Source organism: Tetrapisispora phaffii, chromosome 9 (assembly GCF_000236905.1).
Source record: "Tetrapisispora phaffii CBS 4417 chromosome 9, complete genome".
Lineage (NCBI taxonomy): Eukaryota > Fungi > Ascomycota > Saccharomycetes > Saccharomycetales > Saccharomycetaceae > Tetrapisispora > Tetrapisispora phaffii.
The window spans coordinates 339,113-358,275 of record NC_016528.1 but is presented as its reverse complement, the minus strand read 5'-3'; the positions used below and the strand labels follow the sequence as shown (position 1 = coordinate 358,275).

The 19,163-nt window shown below is 32.8% G+C and overlaps 8 protein-coding genes across 8 annotated transcripts; 4 read left to right on the top strand and 4 right to left on the bottom strand.

The window, feature by feature from the left end:
• Positions 1–114: 114 nt before the first annotated feature.
• CAR1 (arginase) lies at positions 115–1,092 on the bottom strand (the record flags this gene model as incomplete). Its single annotated transcript, XM_003687049.1, has 1 exon — positions 115–1,092. The coding sequence occupies one exon, from the start codon at positions 1,090–1,092 to the stop codon at positions 115–117; it is 978 nt and encodes a 325-aa protein (XP_003687097.1).
• An 819-nt stretch (positions 1,093–1,911) lies between these two features.
• Positions 1,912–2,898, top strand: PEX25 (Pex25p; the record flags this gene model as incomplete). Its single annotated transcript, XM_003687048.1, has 1 exon — positions 1,912–2,898. The coding sequence occupies one exon, from the start codon at positions 1,912–1,914 to the stop codon at positions 2,896–2,898; it is 987 nt and encodes a 328-aa protein (XP_003687096.1).
• Positions 2,899–2,998: 100 nt separating this feature from the next.
• On the bottom strand, positions 2,999–3,775 carry TOA1 (transcription initiation factor IIA large subunit; the record flags this gene model as incomplete). The annotated part of the gene is made up of 1 exon (XM_003687047.1): positions 2,999–3,775. One exon carries the CDS (start codon positions 3,773–3,775, stop codon positions 2,999–3,001), a length of 777 nt encoding a protein of 258 aa, XP_003687095.1.
• A 1,185-nt stretch (positions 3,776–4,960) lies between these two features.
• TPHA0I01540 (uncharacterized protein) lies at positions 4,961–8,155 on the top strand (the record flags this gene model as incomplete). Its single annotated transcript, XM_003687046.1, has 1 exon — positions 4,961–8,155. The coding sequence occupies one exon, from the start codon at positions 4,961–4,963 to the stop codon at positions 8,153–8,155; it is 3,195 nt and encodes a 1,064-aa protein (XP_003687094.1).
• Positions 8,156–8,989: 834 nt separating this feature from the next.
• On the top strand, positions 8,990–11,743 carry DCP2 (decapping enzyme complex catalytic subunit; the record flags this gene model as incomplete). Its single annotated transcript, XM_003687045.1, has 1 exon — positions 8,990–11,743. The coding sequence occupies one exon, from the start codon at positions 8,990–8,992 to the stop codon at positions 11,741–11,743; it is 2,754 nt and encodes a 917-aa protein (XP_003687093.1).
• A 162-nt stretch (positions 11,744–11,905) lies between these two features.
• On the bottom strand, positions 11,906–13,324 carry NCS2 (Ncs2p; the record flags this gene model as incomplete). The annotated part of the gene is made up of 1 exon (XM_003687044.1): positions 11,906–13,324. The coding sequence occupies one exon, from the start codon at positions 13,322–13,324 to the stop codon at positions 11,906–11,908; it is 1,419 nt and encodes a 472-aa protein (XP_003687092.1).
• Positions 13,325–13,803: 479 nt separating this feature from the next.
• On the top strand, positions 13,804–15,615 carry TOM70 (protein channel TOM70; the record flags this gene model as incomplete). Its single annotated transcript, XM_003687043.1, has 1 exon — positions 13,804–15,615. The coding sequence occupies one exon, from the start codon at positions 13,804–13,806 to the stop codon at positions 15,613–15,615; it is 1,812 nt and encodes a 603-aa protein (XP_003687091.1).
• A 238-nt stretch (positions 15,616–15,853) lies between these two features.
• Positions 15,854–18,805, bottom strand: NMA111 (Nma111p; the record flags this gene model as incomplete). Its single annotated transcript, XM_003687042.1, has 1 exon — positions 15,854–18,805. One exon carries the CDS (start codon positions 18,803–18,805, stop codon positions 15,854–15,856), a length of 2,952 nt encoding a protein of 983 aa, XP_003687090.1.
• Between the last annotated feature and the right edge of the window lie 358 nt (positions 18,806–19,163).

The window sequence follows — 19,163 nt, the reverse complement described above, 5'->3', positions numbered from 1 at the left end:
CTATAACATCAGAGTTAAATAATTCAATATAGTAATTTTATGTGTTAGTATATTAGAAAAAAATATCACGGTGTACTAATTGTTATATGCAAATAGTTAAAACTATACAGATATTTAAAATAATGTTTCACCTAATGCACACCTTGCAACAGCACAGCCTGCCGAAATAGTGTCTACAACGTGGATATCATTTGTGGCCAAATCTGGATTACATTCGACTATATCTAAACCTACTAAGTTACCAGTTTCTGCTAACCGTTCGGCTAAGAACAAACCTTCTCTCAAGGTGAGCCCACCTCTTACTGGTGTACCGGTAGCAGGTACATACAATGGATCCACAGAATCGACATCATAAGAACATAGAATGGGAGAATCTCCATCTTTATTAAGAGCCTTCAATGCCATTTCGATGACGTTATTCATGCCGTATCTATCGATGTGATACATTGTGAATACTGACGTAATATTATTTTCTTTTAAGACCTGCTTTTCACCTTCATCAATATCTCTTAAGCCAATATATGCAATTCTGTTTTTCTTTAATTTTCTTAATGAATTTAACCAAGAGAAAGGAGCAGGAACAACTTCATTCAAACCCATTGCAAAAGCAACAGGGCATCCATGAATATTGCCCGATTCAGTTGTATCCAAAGTATTAATATCGGCATGTGCATCGATCCAAAGTAAACCCAGATCTGGATAGGTTTTCAATGCACCTAATATAGTACCAATAGCAATGGAATGATCACCACCCAAAGTCAAGGCAAACCGACCATCCTTTGTAGTATCCCGGACAGTTTTGTAAATAAGTTCCGTAGAACAAGCAACAGAATCTATGTTGTGGATATTCTTATAAGTTGTAACATTCTGAACACTTCCAGTTACCTCAGCTAATGGGTTGACAATTTCGGTAGTCCAACCTAAATTCTCTAGATCGTGCACTAAACCTTGCTTCAAAAGATAGTCTGGGCCTTTTTCAACACCTTTCTTTGACTGACCATCTGAGAATGGAGCCTTGATAACTGTCAAAGCATGGCCCTTAATAAAATTATAGTGTGGGGTTTCTTGTTTTTCTAACATATCGAACGTCATTATGGATACCGCTTTAAATTAAATCTTGCAGTACGTGTTTTTTAGTTTAATGTTATAACATATAAATAAGGAATATTAATTAAAATAATTGAACTTTTTAAGACAATTCGAATCTATATGCTGTTAATTAAATTGACAGTTCCTTTATATATGTTTAATAAATTTAAAGACTGGTCGCTACGTTTTTCCATTTATAAAACAACATGTCCATTTACACAAACTCATTGAAAAGTATATAACATAATAGCATGTTTTATCTCAAACAAGTATAATCTCTCTTGAGAAACCAACCAATAGAGGTTATATAAACTCTAATCTTACCATTAAACGTTTATGTGTGTACCATCACCATCAAAGTTTCAGATTGAATTGTCAACATCTTTCTTTATCTCATCGCGGATATATATTTGTCTTAGTTATCTATTTTCCAAATGTTCCAACCATTCGTGTAAATGGAAACAAATAGCGAGCCATAGTGAATTTGCCATTTTCGGATTATCTCGGGAATGGGAGGACGCCCTGGCAAGTTGTGACACAAAAACTAATGGGCATGGCCCCAAATTGATAAAGCGTCTGAACACAGAATGTGTGTTGGTATGAAAGTTCGGGAAGTGTCAGACGTCTAGGGTTTCTGGAATGGCCCCATCCACCAAGATTTCAGATGGGTTATAGGGTTTTTTGCTAATTGCTTAATTCCGTCGGAATTAATTCCATTCATTCCGGTACCAATTGCGATGCCATGTTTTAAATATATAGTTAGAGGTGTATATAAGAGACATTCTATTATTTGTTCAACTGATCTGTTGTCATTGCAGTGAGATGTTCATCGAACGTGTGGTAAGTATGTCGGGTCGCTATGGATTGAACAACAAGGATGCTGTAACTATTGAAAAAATTACTGTTTTAAAGGATATTGTCAACACTATATCAGGAAAGGACAAAATTATTAAGATAATCAAAAATATACTAGATTTAATAAGGGTATCGCTACTAACTCTTACTGAGAAATACCGATTGAGTGAAGCTTTAAGGGATTCGATATTGAAAAGAAAGTTGGCTTACTTGATCAGGAATCCAATTCTTGTTTTGAAATATTTTATTTTGAATTTGAATCTGAAAAATGAAAAGAGACTAGCCTTCATAAGCAGCAATCTATCGTTATTTAGATACATCCTAAGGTTTGGGTCATTGCCTTTCCAGGTCCCATACTTCATTACAATTTTCAAAAGTTTGGTTAAGGATAACTCACTAGGAAATGTTCGTAAGATAGTTTGCAATCAACATTTCTTATCTAAAGCGATCGAAGTGTATTATACGGTGTGCGACGAATTAGATCTGCTATACAAATTGAAATTTTATTCGAATGCAACCGTCTATAATAAAATTGTTTATCATGAATCGTTGTCATGGCAATTAGATATAATGTTAAGTTTAAAGAATAATTTTATTCAATTAAAAGAATTGAAAAAACAGATAGTGGAAAATGAAGTAGAACTACGAATTAGGACCCAAGCAGTAGAACTTGCAAATGGCTTACCAAAAAGAAATCACATCAAAGCCTCTGGAGCTTCGAATTTGATTGAATTAGAAAATAAAGTCAATGGTCTATGTGAACAATTGAAATTAACAAAATTAGAAATGTATAAATTGATATTCGATTGCTTAGCCAATACAACAGATTTATTTGGTATTAAAACGCCAAGGGGCACATACAATACATTGTCCTTAATATCAGGTGTACTTGGATTCATTAAAATATGGAAAACAACAGAAAATAAGTTAAGATTAATGCGCAAAAAGGATTAGATAAGATAATCATAACCAAACAAACAAGTATGCGTACCATATAGTAAAAGTATATTTTAAATTTAACATAGACTTTGTTAAAACGTTATATAATATTTATTTAGACCCATTCTGCTTCTACATGAGCTTTTTGAAAAGTATAGTCACGACGATTAATAGTAGCGATACCATCTTTTAAAGAACACTTCCATCTTGCTTTTGTTCTCGTAACTTTTTCGTAAAGACATAGCAATAGATTTTCATCAGGACCTTCATCTTCACCCTCTGAAATCAAATAATCATCATCTGAATCGTCTAGTTCGGATCCAACTTCATCTGTATCTAATAATGCACTTCTCTTTGTTTTTTGGGCTTTCTCTTTTTCATCAGAAACTTTAAGGTCTCCATCTAGTGAAGTAGTTGAACTCATTGGGTTCAGTTGAGTTTCAATCTCCAGTTCAAATTGTTGTCCCTTCTCCAATTTATTTGGATCCTCTATATTTTCTTCTGCTTTGATTTCTTGATGCCCCTCTTCCGTCTTCACAACAGAGGGTACTTCACTTTTATTTGTATTTTGTTGTATGCCATTAGTTGTAGTAGTTGAACTTGGGTCCAGACCCGGTAGGACCAACCCTTGTGTTTCTGATTTCACTGTTATCTCTCCACCATCCTTAGCTAATTGGGCTTGATCTTGTATTTGCTGTTGTATATTATCCATCGGAGCATTATCCCATGACAAAGTTGTAGTTTTAACTTCTGAAAGTTTTTCTCTCCAGACTCTTCTCAAATCTTGAAGGGTTTGTTCGTCAATACCTACATTTTCGAATTCTTCTCTAACGTCAGAGATAACATTGTTTACAATGATTTCATAGACTTTACTAGCTTCCTTATTTGACATTTGGTATTCGAGGGTTGGAACTTTTTGAGATTACCACTGGTTTTTTCCCACTCAAACAGCACAAGATACAGAGCACTTGGGAGACAAAGTGAACTTCTTTGCAGTGTATATATATACAAATACGTAACCTTATTTTATCTACAACCAGGTATGCTGTTGTAAGTTCAACTTGCTTACTTTCCACTTCACTGTGGAAAAAAATAACGTTCTTGGGAAAAACTCAAGTGACCCGGACACAACAACAATGGCGTTACCCTGTTGACCCCACGTGACATACACATACAGGCACGCATGTGAGCAACAGACACATAGACGTGCTCTTCTCATCAAGACACATCGCATCGAACCATGCTTATACGTACACACACACTATATATATATATATATACTCGAGCATTGCATAAATTGTGACAATCTACATAACTTAACTTGCAAAGACATGCAACTTCAAAAGCTGACAGTCAAGAAATTTCAACCACCAGCATTGAACAAATATATGTACGTATACGCCAAGCAAACATTAGACGGTGCATGCAACCTCTTGAGACTTGATGAGTATACATGTATCTGTGTGTTATATGTATCATATATATTGCAATTGGCAGCACAAAACAAACAATTGTGGCAAAAGAGACAGGGCTTTGGGGCTTTTGACACAGAGGTAGCAGACAAGAATGAAGAATGGGTGAAAAATTCTGAAAAAAAACAGAAAAAAAGAAAAAACAAAGAGGAAAGGGCTTTAGTGAAAAATCGACACTCTTTGTAAACTATCGATATAACATTGCATATATATAAGTTGATGCTTGGGTTAGATTCTTTATATCTGGTGGGTGATGGGATGAAGTGAAGTAGTTTCATAGAATTGAAAGCGTATCGAGAAGAGTGGATTGGAACGTGAATATTGGCTTTGTTATTATCATATAGGGTTCTGGTGATTATATTATAGAATTTTGATAAATTTGATTGTGGGGTGATATAAAAAAATTAGAAAGAGTTAATAAATAACATACTGTTGTATTATATTTTGTTGTATCGGTAGTTGGGTTATACGGTATTACGTTGAATACTAAAAAGGTTATAAACAAATTAGGAAAAAAATTGTAGTTATATTACTGTGCAATTAAGGGTTACAAGTATATATATAAAAGAACGTGTCCACTGGGATAGAATTATCGGTATTAGATTATGTCAAGAAGGAAGATTGGGGGTGGGAGTCATGCGTTTGACTTATTGCAAGCGTATGATGACCATAGAGAAATTAAAGATCAATTGATTAAAGATATTGAACAGAATACAGTACCGATGGAAGATGAACGTCATGGTGTAGAAACAAAAACTGGAGATTCAGAGCAAGATACACAAACTGTAAAATTACTGGAAGAAATAAAAATGTTGAGAAACACCATTGAGAAAAAAGATGCAGAGATACTCAAATTGAATAGAGTAATAAACGAATACGAAGAGAATAAGATGTTGGAATTACTTCCACCACGATCGTTATCGAGGAGTAAACGTGGTGTCGATGAAAGTAAATCTGTAACTGATATAGAAGAAGGTAAGCCAGGGTTGCCTAGTAACGATTTGGATTTCCACAGTCCTGCTACTTCAGTAGCATACACAACATCTAGAATCACTATCACATCACCAACAAAAATTAAGTCTGACTCAAAAAATACAAATGCATTACAATCGTCATCTAATAATAATAACAATAACAATAGTAATAATAGGAGTAATAATAATCAGCATCAGCATCAGCATCAGCATCATGACGGCACAATTGAATTCACGCCAACTTCAAAACAACAATTAACTAGCTTCAATGATCTGTTAGTGAAATCATTTGATGGAGAAGTACCAGCCATATCGAAGAATGTCAATGATAATAATAACGACGGTATGGAAATTGACGAAGACATATCTGATGCCGGCACTCCAGATGCATTGCCTCAGCCTTTTTTCAATAGACTTCAAAAAACTGAACAACCACCATTGCCACCACAAGATGAACAAATGTTGCTCACACCAATTCGAACTAGTTTCAAATTTGATGAACCAAAATATGACGGAACCAATGAGTCTGTAGAATTAAGTTCACCCATAGTTGTGGGCAGTGATATTAAGAACGAGTTGGAGGATTCGATTAGATCTTTAGAGGACTCAGAAGGCACGACGACGATCAATGAGAACTATCAAATACAAATTAATGATAGTAATAATATTAATGGCAATTCAACAAGAGAACCATCACTTACCAGTGTACTATCATCTTCTAGCAACAATATTGTAACCAACGGTAGAATCAATAGCGTCAATAGTGCGAACAAGTACAGAAATCCTTCGAATGAAGCAACTCCGAATAGAAACATAAGCAATAGCCGTATTAATACAGCTTTATCGAATCAAATAAACTCGCCAAATAGTTTTGTTAATACTCCTATTAGTGTAATCAAATCCGACATTCCGTTGTTCATACAACCAAATGATTTCCATACCATTGATCCAATCGTTTTAACAACATTGTATTTTAATGAAACTAACGAAAATTTTTGCCTAGTTAGTGTTGTTGATAAATCATCTCGAAAAGAAATGTTTAAGTTTAAGAAAACTATTGAACAAATTTATGAGTTGGATTCATATTTGAAATCAACCATCTCTGTATATTCATTACAAGAATTACCAATGTTACCAGAAAAGCATAGTTTTAACAATTATATTCCAGCCAAAGTAAATGGAAGATTGGATACCTTAAATGATTATTTCAAGACATTATTCCAAACTAATAATTTGCCAAACAATGCAATTATTAAAATTTTACAGTTTATAAGTACAGATACCTTTATTCCACCATTATCTGTTGATGATATGAATTCGTCGTCGTTAATGAAAGATGGTGTTTTAATTGTAAGGAAATCAAAAACTTTGGGGACAGGAATAAACTGGAGATTAAGGCATGCACAATTACTCAAAGATATGTTACTATTATGTAACCAAAGAAATTCACAAGTATTGGAGTCAATCAAATTGAAACAAGCTACCATTGAATTGATGCCTAACTTACCAGACGACAAATTTGGAACAAAGAATGGTTTCATAATAACAGAGCAGAAAAAATCAACTTTATCAAATCCAAACAAATATTATTTATGTACAGAGAAACCTAAGGAAAGAGAGACTTGGGTTCAGGTAATCAATAAGTTGCTAATGGATGTTGACTCTTCGGGTGCATCATATAACGGCAATACTATTGACAATAATAATGACAATAATAATTATACCAATAGTACTAACATCAGTGCTAAGAGTTCGATGCAGAAAGTGTCGAACATGAGAAGCATTACACCTGTCTCAAGAACTTCTGAAAATTCTTCAGAGCATATCTATGTAACAGATTTGACATTAGACAATAAAACTTTCAACAATAAAGAAAATGATTCGAATCTTGTTAATACCGAATCATCGAATGGTAGCCCATTAGAAAATAAAAAAATAGTAACAGAATTAGAAATTTGTTCCCATTCAAAAAAAACAGCACCAAACGGTAATGATGATGAAAATCTGAACAAGCCAAGCACCAGAAATTATCCATCTGATGTTAAGTTTTCAGATTCATCAATTAATAATGCTTTAGAAGCGATGACTTTAGGTAGTTTAGAGAAAAGTGATTCTGGCTCTAATTTTAATAGTTCGTTTGGAACACGTAACCTAGTGTTTGGAAATTCGTTAGATGCTTGTATAGCGCTAAGTTCGAACACTTACCAAGGACAATATGTTATTCCAAGTGTGTTCTTCAGGTGCTTGGAGTATCTATACAAAAATAGAGGGTTACAAGAAGAAGGTGTCTTCAGGTTAAGTGGTTCAAGTTCATTAATTAAGCTGCTACAAGAAAAATTTGATAAGGAATATGACGTTGATTTATGTAACTTTGATCCTAGCACAATTGGTGACGGTACAATTGCAACAAGAAATATTGACGTTAACACAGTTACTGGTATATTAAAATTATATCTAAGATCTTTACCGCATTTGATATTTGGTGATTCTAATTATCAAACTTTCAAAAATATTGTCGATGAGAATTATAATAAACCATCAATCATTGCACAAGAATTTAGAAATGTTATAAACAGTGGATCAGTACCCGACACCAGCATTGCAATGATGTATGCTTTATTCGAATTATTGGTTAGAATCACTCAAAACAATAAAATCAACAAGATGAATTTAAAGAATTTATGCATTGTATTTTCACCTACTTTAAATATTCCAATTAATATACTACAACCATTTATTGTTGATTTTGGGTGTATTTTCAAAAATGAAGAACCTGTACCAGATTCTGAAAGAAGTGAAGTTGATATTCATATACCACAATTATAATAGACATTTAAAATTTAAATGATAGAATATATATATATATATATTAAAAAAACAATTAGATTAGAAAACATTTTTTATTTGTAACATTAGGTCTGGCTAGGGACAGTTCAAAATAAAACTTTAAACCTAGTAACAAAATGTAATTTTCAAGAACGGTTTTTATTTTTGATTAGAGAATTCCATCTTTGTAACATTAAAATTCACAATAGAATACGAACTTACAATGTATATGAATACATATATAGCTTATATATAACCTTGGAAACAGTGACAAGTGTCACTGTTTCCAGTCACTTAACAGTTGTGTTTGTATGTCATAACGAATATCATTGGGTACGACAAAAATGAGATATGATTACCCGGTATTGGGTTTTTAGTTTAGATATTCTTGTTAATTGTGAATTTGAATTGAACAAATGGTGAACAATTTGTTCAATTCAAACAATGCAATGTATTTAGTACTAAAAGAGGTGGTAAAAAAGGATATAACCTACCATTATTAAAGGAACATTTTATAGTTTTTAATTGTACGTTAGTCTTTAGGTTATATAATTTAATTATATTTATAATATTATTATTCAATTGTCTAGAAGTTTAAGAAACGAATTGTATTTCATTTATTGATATTATAGAAAAAATAGAAATTTTGTTCTTAACTTTTAAGAAACTTTTATTTGCATTTCTTCAATTTTATATTCGCACATTTTACGTTTAAAACTAAGGTTGAGTTCATATTAATTGACTATTTTATCCCAATTTTGGTGTCTTTTAAAAATTATCGATTTATTAAAAAAGCATACCACAAGAAGAAACAGAAACAGACTTAAGTTAAACATGTCTTTACCTCTACGACATTCACTCGACAATCTAGATTCTCTTGATAGAATTCTGGAAGATTTGTTAGTCAGATTTATAATTAATGTTCCACCGGAGGATCTTTCATCGGTAGAGAGAGAATTATTTCATTTTGAAGAAGCTTCATGGTTTTATATCGATTTTATTAAATTGTTAAACCCATCTTTACCATCTTTAAAAATTAAATCATTTGCAACAAATATTATAAGGATTTGTCCTATTGTATGGAGATGGGACATAAAAGCAGACGAAGCACTTCAGAAATTTTCACTTTATAAGAAATCTATCCCTGTAAGAGGTGCCGCAATTTTCAATGAAAAGTTAAATAAAATATTATTAGTTCAGGGTACTGAATCCGATTCATGGTCATTTCCGCGTGGTAAAATTTCAAAAGATGAAGATGATGTACAATGTTGCATAAGAGAAGTTAAAGAAGAAATTGGCTTTGATTTAACAGGCTATATCGATGAAAACCAATTTGTTGAAAGAAATATTTCAGGTAAAAATTATAAAATTTACTTAGTTTCTAATGTACCAGAAGCAACACAATTCAAACCCCAAGTTAGAAATGAAATTGATAAAATTGAGTGGAAGGATTTTAAGAAAATTATGAGATCTATTTTCAAACAATCGGGTTCTACTAAATATTATTTAATCAATGCTATGATCAGACCTTTATCAATTTGGTGTAAACGTCAAAAGGAAGGTAAAGATAACTCTGAGTTAATTAGAAATGCAGAAAAGCAGTTAAAAGAATTACTAGGTATTACCTCTTCTACTGAAATAACTGATAAATATGCGCAAATTTCTGCCAAGGATTTCAATGCCCATAACAATAGTACATCTGGCTCATCCATTTCTGATTCCCAAAATGGCCAACCTATAGATATTGATCCTGGCAGAGCCCTACTGAACTCTTTACAAAGTGCTTTTAATGTTAACAGTAATAATATTAATAATACTCAACAGAACACATTTATGCCACCACCAATGCCAATTTTAGTTAATGGCAACGGTAATGCTAATAATATGTTCCCACCAATGATGAATGGTGGATTTCAACCATTTGCTCCCTTTCCTATTGTTAATAACAATCATGGTGTCTTACCGCTAATGAATAATAATTTCCATCCAACTTCTGACAGTGCTCAATTCCATATAATGAATATGAACAACATCAATCCAAGAGATATTATGGACGATGCAACAGCCACTCCAAATACAGCTTCTCTTTCAAAGCCATCTTTAGTGGATGGTGCAACTCATGATAATGCTAAGCAATTACTAACCCTACTGAATGATAAAAAGCCTGAACAGTTCGGCACCTCTCCACAAGTAGCAAATGCCGCTTTAGTCTCACAAGTTGACAGCTCCAATTCTAAAGATCTATTGCATTTATTGAAACATGAACCTCAATCTGAGATGCAGTCTTTAGGTATTAAAATATCATCTGGTGTGGATATCCCAGATGACAACACATATGAGGAATTTGAAAGTAGTTCGGAAGAAGGAAATGATGAAGACAGTTATATGAATATTAATCACAGCGACATGGGAGAATACAATAGAGCCAGTGTATTAAGAGATAATTTTAATGATAAAACAGATCAACAGAAACTAGAAAATTTAGACGGCGAGGAGTTTTCAACAACAGAAATGCCAAATTCAGCAGCTTTAGTAGGAAACTCATTTGGATCAAATGGTGGTGATATCCCACACGTAGACGAAGTCAATGAAAGCACAAGAGGAGTTGCTTCGTTGTCTATTGCTGGTAAAGCAAAAAATGTAAATAATACACCAAAAATTAAGCTACTAAAAAGAGGAGAACAATTATCCAATAATGCTTTGTCACCTCCAAAAGTATCACCCGAATCCATACCATACCAGAAAAATACGAACTTTGAAGAATCTAGTGGGTCACCAAACGAGCTTCTAAAAATTTTAAAGGCACCTCTGGACGATAAAAAATCTTATTCAACTCAATCCCAGCAGTCTACAAATCCATTATTAGACATGCTAAAGAAACCTAGTCTTAGCGACTCTCCAACTAACAGATATGATTCAAATCTAATAGATAACCCAAATAGTAGTAATTCTCAAATTGGGACACCAGTAGAATTTGCAAACCAGATTCCATCAATGGTTCCTAACAATAAAAGCTCTTCGCCATTAATTCAAACTAACGGATCTCCACAATCACAATCACATGCAAATGAATTTTTAAATGTTCTAAATGACCCAAATGCAAGAAATAATTCAAAGTTTGGTCCACCCTCAGGTCAACCTTTTAACGAACAAGGGATCCCAGTGGATATGCCACAACAGATTTTAACTCCAAATGGTTCTCAACCACCAGGCATGTCTCATAATCAACATCAATTCAACAACCTACAGTTTAATCAGTTTTATCCAAGTCCAATGGAGCAACCACCTCATTTAGTCCCAAATCAATATGTACCAAGTCAGATGCATGCCCCTAAATATATGGATGCTCTTAATAACCATTCTCCACAATCTTCAGCACATATGTCATTATCTCAATCACAATCTCCTACACATAGAGGTTTAGCTCCAGCGGGAAATGAATTACTTAATATGCTAAAAGGGCCAAATGTTAAAATGGGGCTTGATCAAACAATGAATGGCTCTCCATTGAATAATAATGCTCAATCTGTTCCTCAAATGGGTCAAACAGCATCAAATCAGTTATTAAATTTGTTACATAAGAAATAATATAGTAGTTAATTTGTTTAAGCATGCAAAATATTATATTAGTTAAATAATTATTCGAAACTATAAAATAGTATATCGTCATACATATGTAAATTGCATAACAATTGTGGGATATATTCGAAATATTCACTGTTTACTTATTTCAAACTGGTACTTTCATTCTCAATCAGATATAATGAATTCTTCTAGAATTTCATCTATCTCTTCTTTTTCATTTACAGGCCAGTTAATAGATTTGTTATCCATACTATTCAACAATATTAGACACCCATAACATATATCGAGATTATTATTTTCGTCCTTGTCCAATTCCATTAATTTATTATAATTCTTAGTTGCTACTTTTTTTTCGTTATTCTCTGTCCAGACATTAAAATAACTTTGTTCCTCGTCATTCTCTATGCAATGTCCAACATTTTCAGTGATTGTATTCAACCACTCAGATGGATCATTATGAATTATTTGCAAGCAAACTTCACACTTTTTATTTTTCAAACCATTAGCAGTTGGAGTACCTAATTTTTCACCTGTTCGTAAAACAGTCGATATCACATTTGAATAGTCAGTTTCGATATCATCAAAGTATTTACTTGCCAATTCATTCATTGTCATATTTTTGACCAATGTGCTTTCATTCGATCTTTTATTATTAGCATCGTAGAGCTTATTTAACAGTAAAGTATCTTGCACCTTGTAGTCAATCAGATATTTTTCCAAATTTACAGAATGGCAATATGCATCGATTTCAGATAACAAGGCATTTCTCAGTGGAAACAGATTCTTAAAAACATTAGTGCCATAATTTTCATCGAATGATTCCATATCTAAAAAGTTAGCGATGCTAGAACCTCTACCTTTCACTATCATTGAAATAATTTCATCAGCTAATTGTGTCATAGAAAATGGCCACACAATTGCTTTGAATTTATTTTGATAAGTAAATTTTTTTATTAAATGTCTTTTAATGAACGTTAATAGATCTTCACGAACTGATCTATTTGGACATTCTTTTAACAAATTTTTAATGGTATAATCATCATGTTGGATTGTATCTTTAAATGTTTTGAAATCAGTATGTTGCAACAGCAATTGCTTTAGAACTGTTGAAGTTTCATAGAATTTCGAAATCTCTACAAAATGTGGTTGTATACAGTCTTTATTTGCAGAGTACCTATTATCAATCAAATCGGTTAACTTTTTGTTAACTAAGTCAAACTCTTCCTTACCATTGAATAATAATAAAAGTTCAATTTTAAAACCAACCATATTATGATGTTGCAATCTTTGTTCATTTAGTGTATCAACTAAGATATCTAGCATTACCAATGAAGAAGAAGAACTGAAACTCAAGGGTACCAGAATTTTTGAATTACTATTCAATAACAACGCCTCTTCCTCTGTCCTGAACTTATCCTTATGAAGGACTTTGAATATATCTTGGTAATATTGGTCTAGCATCATAGTTTTTCTTTGCTTCAATGACAAAAATTTCTTAAAACATCCTGAGCAAAATAATTCTTTTCTAGAGATTATAATAGCCGAGTGCTCTTTGCATCTTTGGCATTTTTGTTCTTGTACCATTTTTATCTCTACCGACCTTGAAAGTTATTCACTCCTACTGTTATTGGATAAATCAAACTCCTACACAATAAATATATAAGAACTTAAATAGTAAAACAATCTAAAATGAGATGAGATGAGATGAATTGACTTTAGTAATTTTTCATTTGTTCATTTACCCGTTCTGTGAAATTTAAAATGTCATTTGCAACTACAAAATGAAATTAAAGAATTCGAACGATAAGTTAACTCCAAAAACTCAAAACACAGTTGAACAATTTTGAATCCTTTCTGTAAGTAACACTTGTAAATATCTTTCAATTGTTTAACCATTGGTCAATTACTTTGGAATTCATTGAATTGTAATTGATCAGTAGGTTATCACCCATTTATAATTCTTAAGTTTAAGTAATAATTTTTTTTCCAAATCTGTTACTAATTGGAAAAGAAGAGACAAAACAGAATTCTGTATTATACCTACTAATCCATATACACTCATAATGTCTGCTTCGGATGGTTCTGTAGGTGGATTTATAGCTAGAAATAAGACAGCTATAATTGCTACTGTCGCTGCTGGTTCTGCTGCACTTGGTGCTTATTACTATTACACACAATTACAAAGGCAGATTGATGATAGTTCTTCTTCCAAGAAGAAGAAAAAGAAGCATAGTAAAAAGAAAAAGTCTACTTCTACTGATGAGAAATCAAACTCAAAGAATGAAACTGCTAAAGTAATTTATCCAGTTGCTTCCAATGGCGAACCTGACTTATCTGGTAAAGATTCTTTTTCTGACGAATTAAAAGAGAAATATGCTATGGCTTTAAAAGATAAAGGTAATGATTATTTTAAAAAACAAGATTTTGAAAATGCTTTAAAGTATTATAATTATGCATTGACATTGAAACAAGATCCAGTCTTTTATTCAAATATTTCAGCATGTTATGTTTCACTAGGTCAATTAGAAAAAGTTGTTGAAAGTAGTACTGAAGCCTTGAAATTGAAACATGATTATTCAAAGGCTTTGCTACGTAGAGCCTCTGCTTATGAAAGTTTAGCCAATTATGTTGATGCCATGGTCGATTTATCTGTTCTATCTTTAAATGGTGATTTCAATGGTGCTTCAATCGAACCAATGTTGGAAAGAAATTTGAACAAGCAAGCTATGCAAGTGTTGAAGGAAAAAATTGCTGAAAACAAACCACAGTTACTACCTTCAAACACTTCTTTAGCATCTTTCTTTGGTGTCTTCAAACCAGAAGTTAGTTTGAACAACTTTAATGAAAATTCCGAATCTGAAAAGGAATTATTAAACGGTTTAACTAACCTATACTCAAGAACAAATGACGGTTATTTAGTTGCCGATGAATCGTTTCAAAAGGCGGTTAAATTATTGGAGAAGGAATACGAAGAAAACAAGGAGAACAATGACATCAAAGAGAAATATGCTATTGCTTTAGAATATAACGGTATATTAAAATTCTTAAAGAATGACCCATTAGATGCTCACAATGATATTCAAAAGGCTATCTTTATTTTCCCAAGAGTAAACTCATATATTTACAATTCTTTGATATTAGCCGATAAAGGTGAAACTGAAGAATCCATTAAAAATTTTGATGCCGCTATTAACTTAGACGCAACCAACGCAGCTACTTACTACCACCGTGGTCAACTTTATTTCTTAACACAACAATACGAAAAAGCTGGCATTGATTTCGATAAGGCTAAGGAATTAGATGAATCAAATATTTTGCCATATATCCAACTAGCTTGTTTAGCTTACAAGGAAAACAAATTCAACGATTGTGAAACTTTATTCAGCGAAGCTAGAAGGAAGTTCCCAACCGCTCCTGAAGTTCCAAACTTTTATGCCGATGTCTTGTTAGAAAGAAATGAGTTCGATAAGGCTTTAAAGCAATACGATATTTCTAAGAAACTAGAAGAAGCGGTTGAAGGTATTCACGTAGGTATTGCACCAATGATTGGTAAGGCAACATTATTAGCCAGAAACCCAATTGTCGAAAATTTATTAGAGTCTACCGAATTATTCGAAGAAGCTTGCAAATTAGATCCAAGATCCGAGCAAGCTAAAATTGGTTTAGCTCAATTAAAACTTCAACAAGAAGAAGTCGATGAAGCTATAGCCTTATTTGAAGAAGCTGCTTTCTTAGCAAGAAATATGGATGAAAAATTACAAGCCACTACTTTTGCCGAAGCATCTAAAGTACAAAAGAAGGTCAGATCTGACCCTGTTATTAACCAAAAAATCCAAGAAACTTTAGCTGCTTATCAACAACAAGGATTAATGTAAAAAAATAAATAACGAAACCATCTGTTTTTTATATTAACTTTTTCTAAATTGTTTATGATATGCAATAATACTCTGTAAATAATCATTTTCTTAGCTTATTGCTTCGAGTAAAATAAAATTTAAGAATATCTATATTTTTCTAAATTACTACATTTAATAATGGCTGATACTTTTATTATATATTGTTGTATACAATAATTTAACTGTTCAAATTATGTAATTGAATCTACATATATACCTATTGTTTGATTTCTTCCGTTTTCTTTATGTCATTTTCTATCCATTCACCTGTTAATGTGTTTTTCTTTAATTCTGTGGTAGGGAAATAGTGATAATTAGTTTTTAAAGAAATAGCAAATGGGACATTGTCAAATGTCATCAATCTAATCTTACAGTAACTGTTATCTGGAATTTGTTTGATAACTGTTAAGAAACTTTCAAGATCTTTCGTTTCTACTTCATTAACATGTGTAATGAAATTGGTACCAGAGATACCATACTGCAAAGCTGGCGAAGACTCACCTCTGAATGTTACATAGACCTCACTTGGTAAATTTAGCATTGCTTGTTTGACAGCGTGATGTGGTGCTTGAACAATACAACCAGCAAAAACGACAAACTGATCTGTTTCTTTCACATACACTGTTTTAATTGGAAGATCAATTATTTTACCTTCACGAACAACCTTAAAAGTCAAGGTTTGAGAACGTTCGGATCCGTATTCAGACACAATTCCATTTAATTGGTTCATTTTAGTAACCAATTGATCATTGACAGACAAAATCACATCACCAGTTTCCAATTTAACATCATCATTAGTGCATGAGACCCTAGTGACTGTTATAAACTGTAGTCTATTGCTAGATTCTCTTTCCATTCTCTCAATCCATTCTTCTGGAACGCCTCTGACTCTAGAAGTTAATATAGAAATAGATCCAAAACCAGCATCAACTATGCTTACGATTGGCCTTTTTCCTTCCTTGAAATATTTAATGACTTCCAGACAATCCATAATGTCCAAACCCATTAAATATATTTTATCCTTATTATCACTTCTCTCACCAACAAAAGATAACCATAAAGCTTTAATAACACCTTCTTGATCAGCTATAATACCTGAATTACATTTAGTACTGATGTTACAATCAATGGAGATAGCTTCAATGTTTGTAGCTCTATATCTAGGGATAATATTACTTGGAATACTCACTGAGGAAATATCAGTGATTGTGGTATCAGCAGTTACCAGTCTGTGGTTATGAGTGTAACCTACAAAATTTGCCTTATCACCACGTTTTAAATAAGATGTTGAAAATCTTGGAGTTACAATCGGAGCATTTACCAGCTTCACATCATACTTCAAAATTGCATAATTTTGAGTAGGATGAATAAATTTCAAGGATGCTGGTACCATAACTGAATCGGCAAATGTGACAAATACGTCACAGCAATCGTGTGGAACTGCTCTACGCGATGTTAAGACATAACCTTCTTCTGCATCCACAACCAATCCTGATATTTTAACCGTTTCGACTGATTGAGAATCCAAAGGAATTACTGCTATGGTAGTTACATGACATAATGAATACGATAACTTTGCAATATTCTTATTTTCAACCGGAATCTCTATAAACTTTGCAGAATGTGGCTTAATTTCTTCTGCAGGGATCGGTTCTTTGATATTTTGGTAATCCCAAATACCTGTCACGTCATTTCTTATATACATTCTGAATTCGTTACACCAATGTCTATCGATGTAAATTGACGTCACATGAATTGTATGCTGGTCACTCAAATGGTGATATCTTAATGTAACTCTTTTGCGATCTGGTATATCCTTCATCACCTCAATAAAAGTGTTTAGGTTAGGTGTTTCTTTATTGTCAACCGAATCTACAACCCAGCCAACTCTTTCACTGAGGTCAATATTGAAAGATCCTGAAGCGCTACTAATAAAAACACCTCTTACCGCAATACCATAAAATCTGGCCATTTGATAAGATAACTCATGGAAAGTTGCACCACAGACTTCAACATATCTGTCTGGTGTAATTCTATGTAAATTGTCAACAACACATTGGATTGTTTTATCAACACCACTTCTTTGTATCACCAAAGTGATTGTGTTACCAACATTTCTATCTAATATATCATCAACAGTAATAAATGATGATATCAGTTCGTTATTGATTGAAATCAATACATCACCTTCTGCTATTTTGACATCACCTGGACCTTCTTTTAATATAGTTTCCGCCATAAGCATACCGATTTTATCAGGGAACATTTTACGTGCATTACTTTCAGCTTCTGGAGTAAGACCAAGTCTTTTACATTCATCGTATGGCTTTAGTAACCATTGAACTTGGATAGTACCACGAGTTATTGGCTTGTCATTTTGTACACAGATTAGAGCTCTTAAAATTCTATCTAACGGAAGAAAAAAATCTGTAGAAGCTTCTGTTGAACCACCAGCCTGTAAGGCAACAACATGTCCATCGCTATTAACAACGGGGGAACCACTTGAACCACCAGAGGCTGATGCGGCTGCTTGTATATACTCGGTATTAAAATCATTGTATGTCAATTCACCATAATCAGGGGCATTTCTATCCAATCTCGATATAAAACCTGATAAGATACTTAATTTTTCACCTGCATCATTACCAACAACTCTAATTTCTAAACCAACTTTAGCCAAATTTGGCTTCAATTGCAGACTTTTCACTTCCATATATTTAATATCTTTAGGATTGAATTTCAAGAAACCAAAATCATGCACAGGATCTCTATAAATTGGAGTGACATCACATTCTTCGTGATTGTCAAATACAGCATAGCCAACAAAAGGACCAGCACCTACGACGTGACGATTTGTTAAAATTATACCTAGCTTTGAATCTACGACAAAACCAGTAGCTTCCGAAACCAAAGCGGATTCACCATCAAATGGAGCCACCTGTGAGAAATGAATTGAGACAACAGATTGAACCACTGATGAAATGGTATTTTGCCACTTGATATAGTTCTGAGCATCAGATACTGTTGGAACCGGACCTATAACCTCAATATCTTCAATTGATAATTCTGAATTGTCAATCTCCTTATCAGAAAAATTATGGTTGTGATGAGATTTATTATTATGCTCTATGTCATCGACATCTTCTAAATTGGAGGATCTTCTCTTCATTTTCTTCACCGGTATTGAATATCTAAAGGTAATCTCAAGGTACTCGTAACTTAACTATCGGAAGCACCCTCTCAACACTTGGAAAGTATATATTTTATTAATAAAATGGATATTGGAGAAATTATATTTGTTTTAAATCAATGATATTAATAGTTTAACTATAAAAATTTATATTTCGAAGTTAAATTTTACATCAAAAAATATTTGTGTCGCTACCATTGCAAAACAGCTTCCACGGACGTTTACAGGGAATGGTTAAAACTCATCATGTACGATTATGCTTTTATGTAACGATTTAAGATCTTTATTCTTTTACATGATGTATTATGGTTACAAATGCTATATATTTAACAGTTAC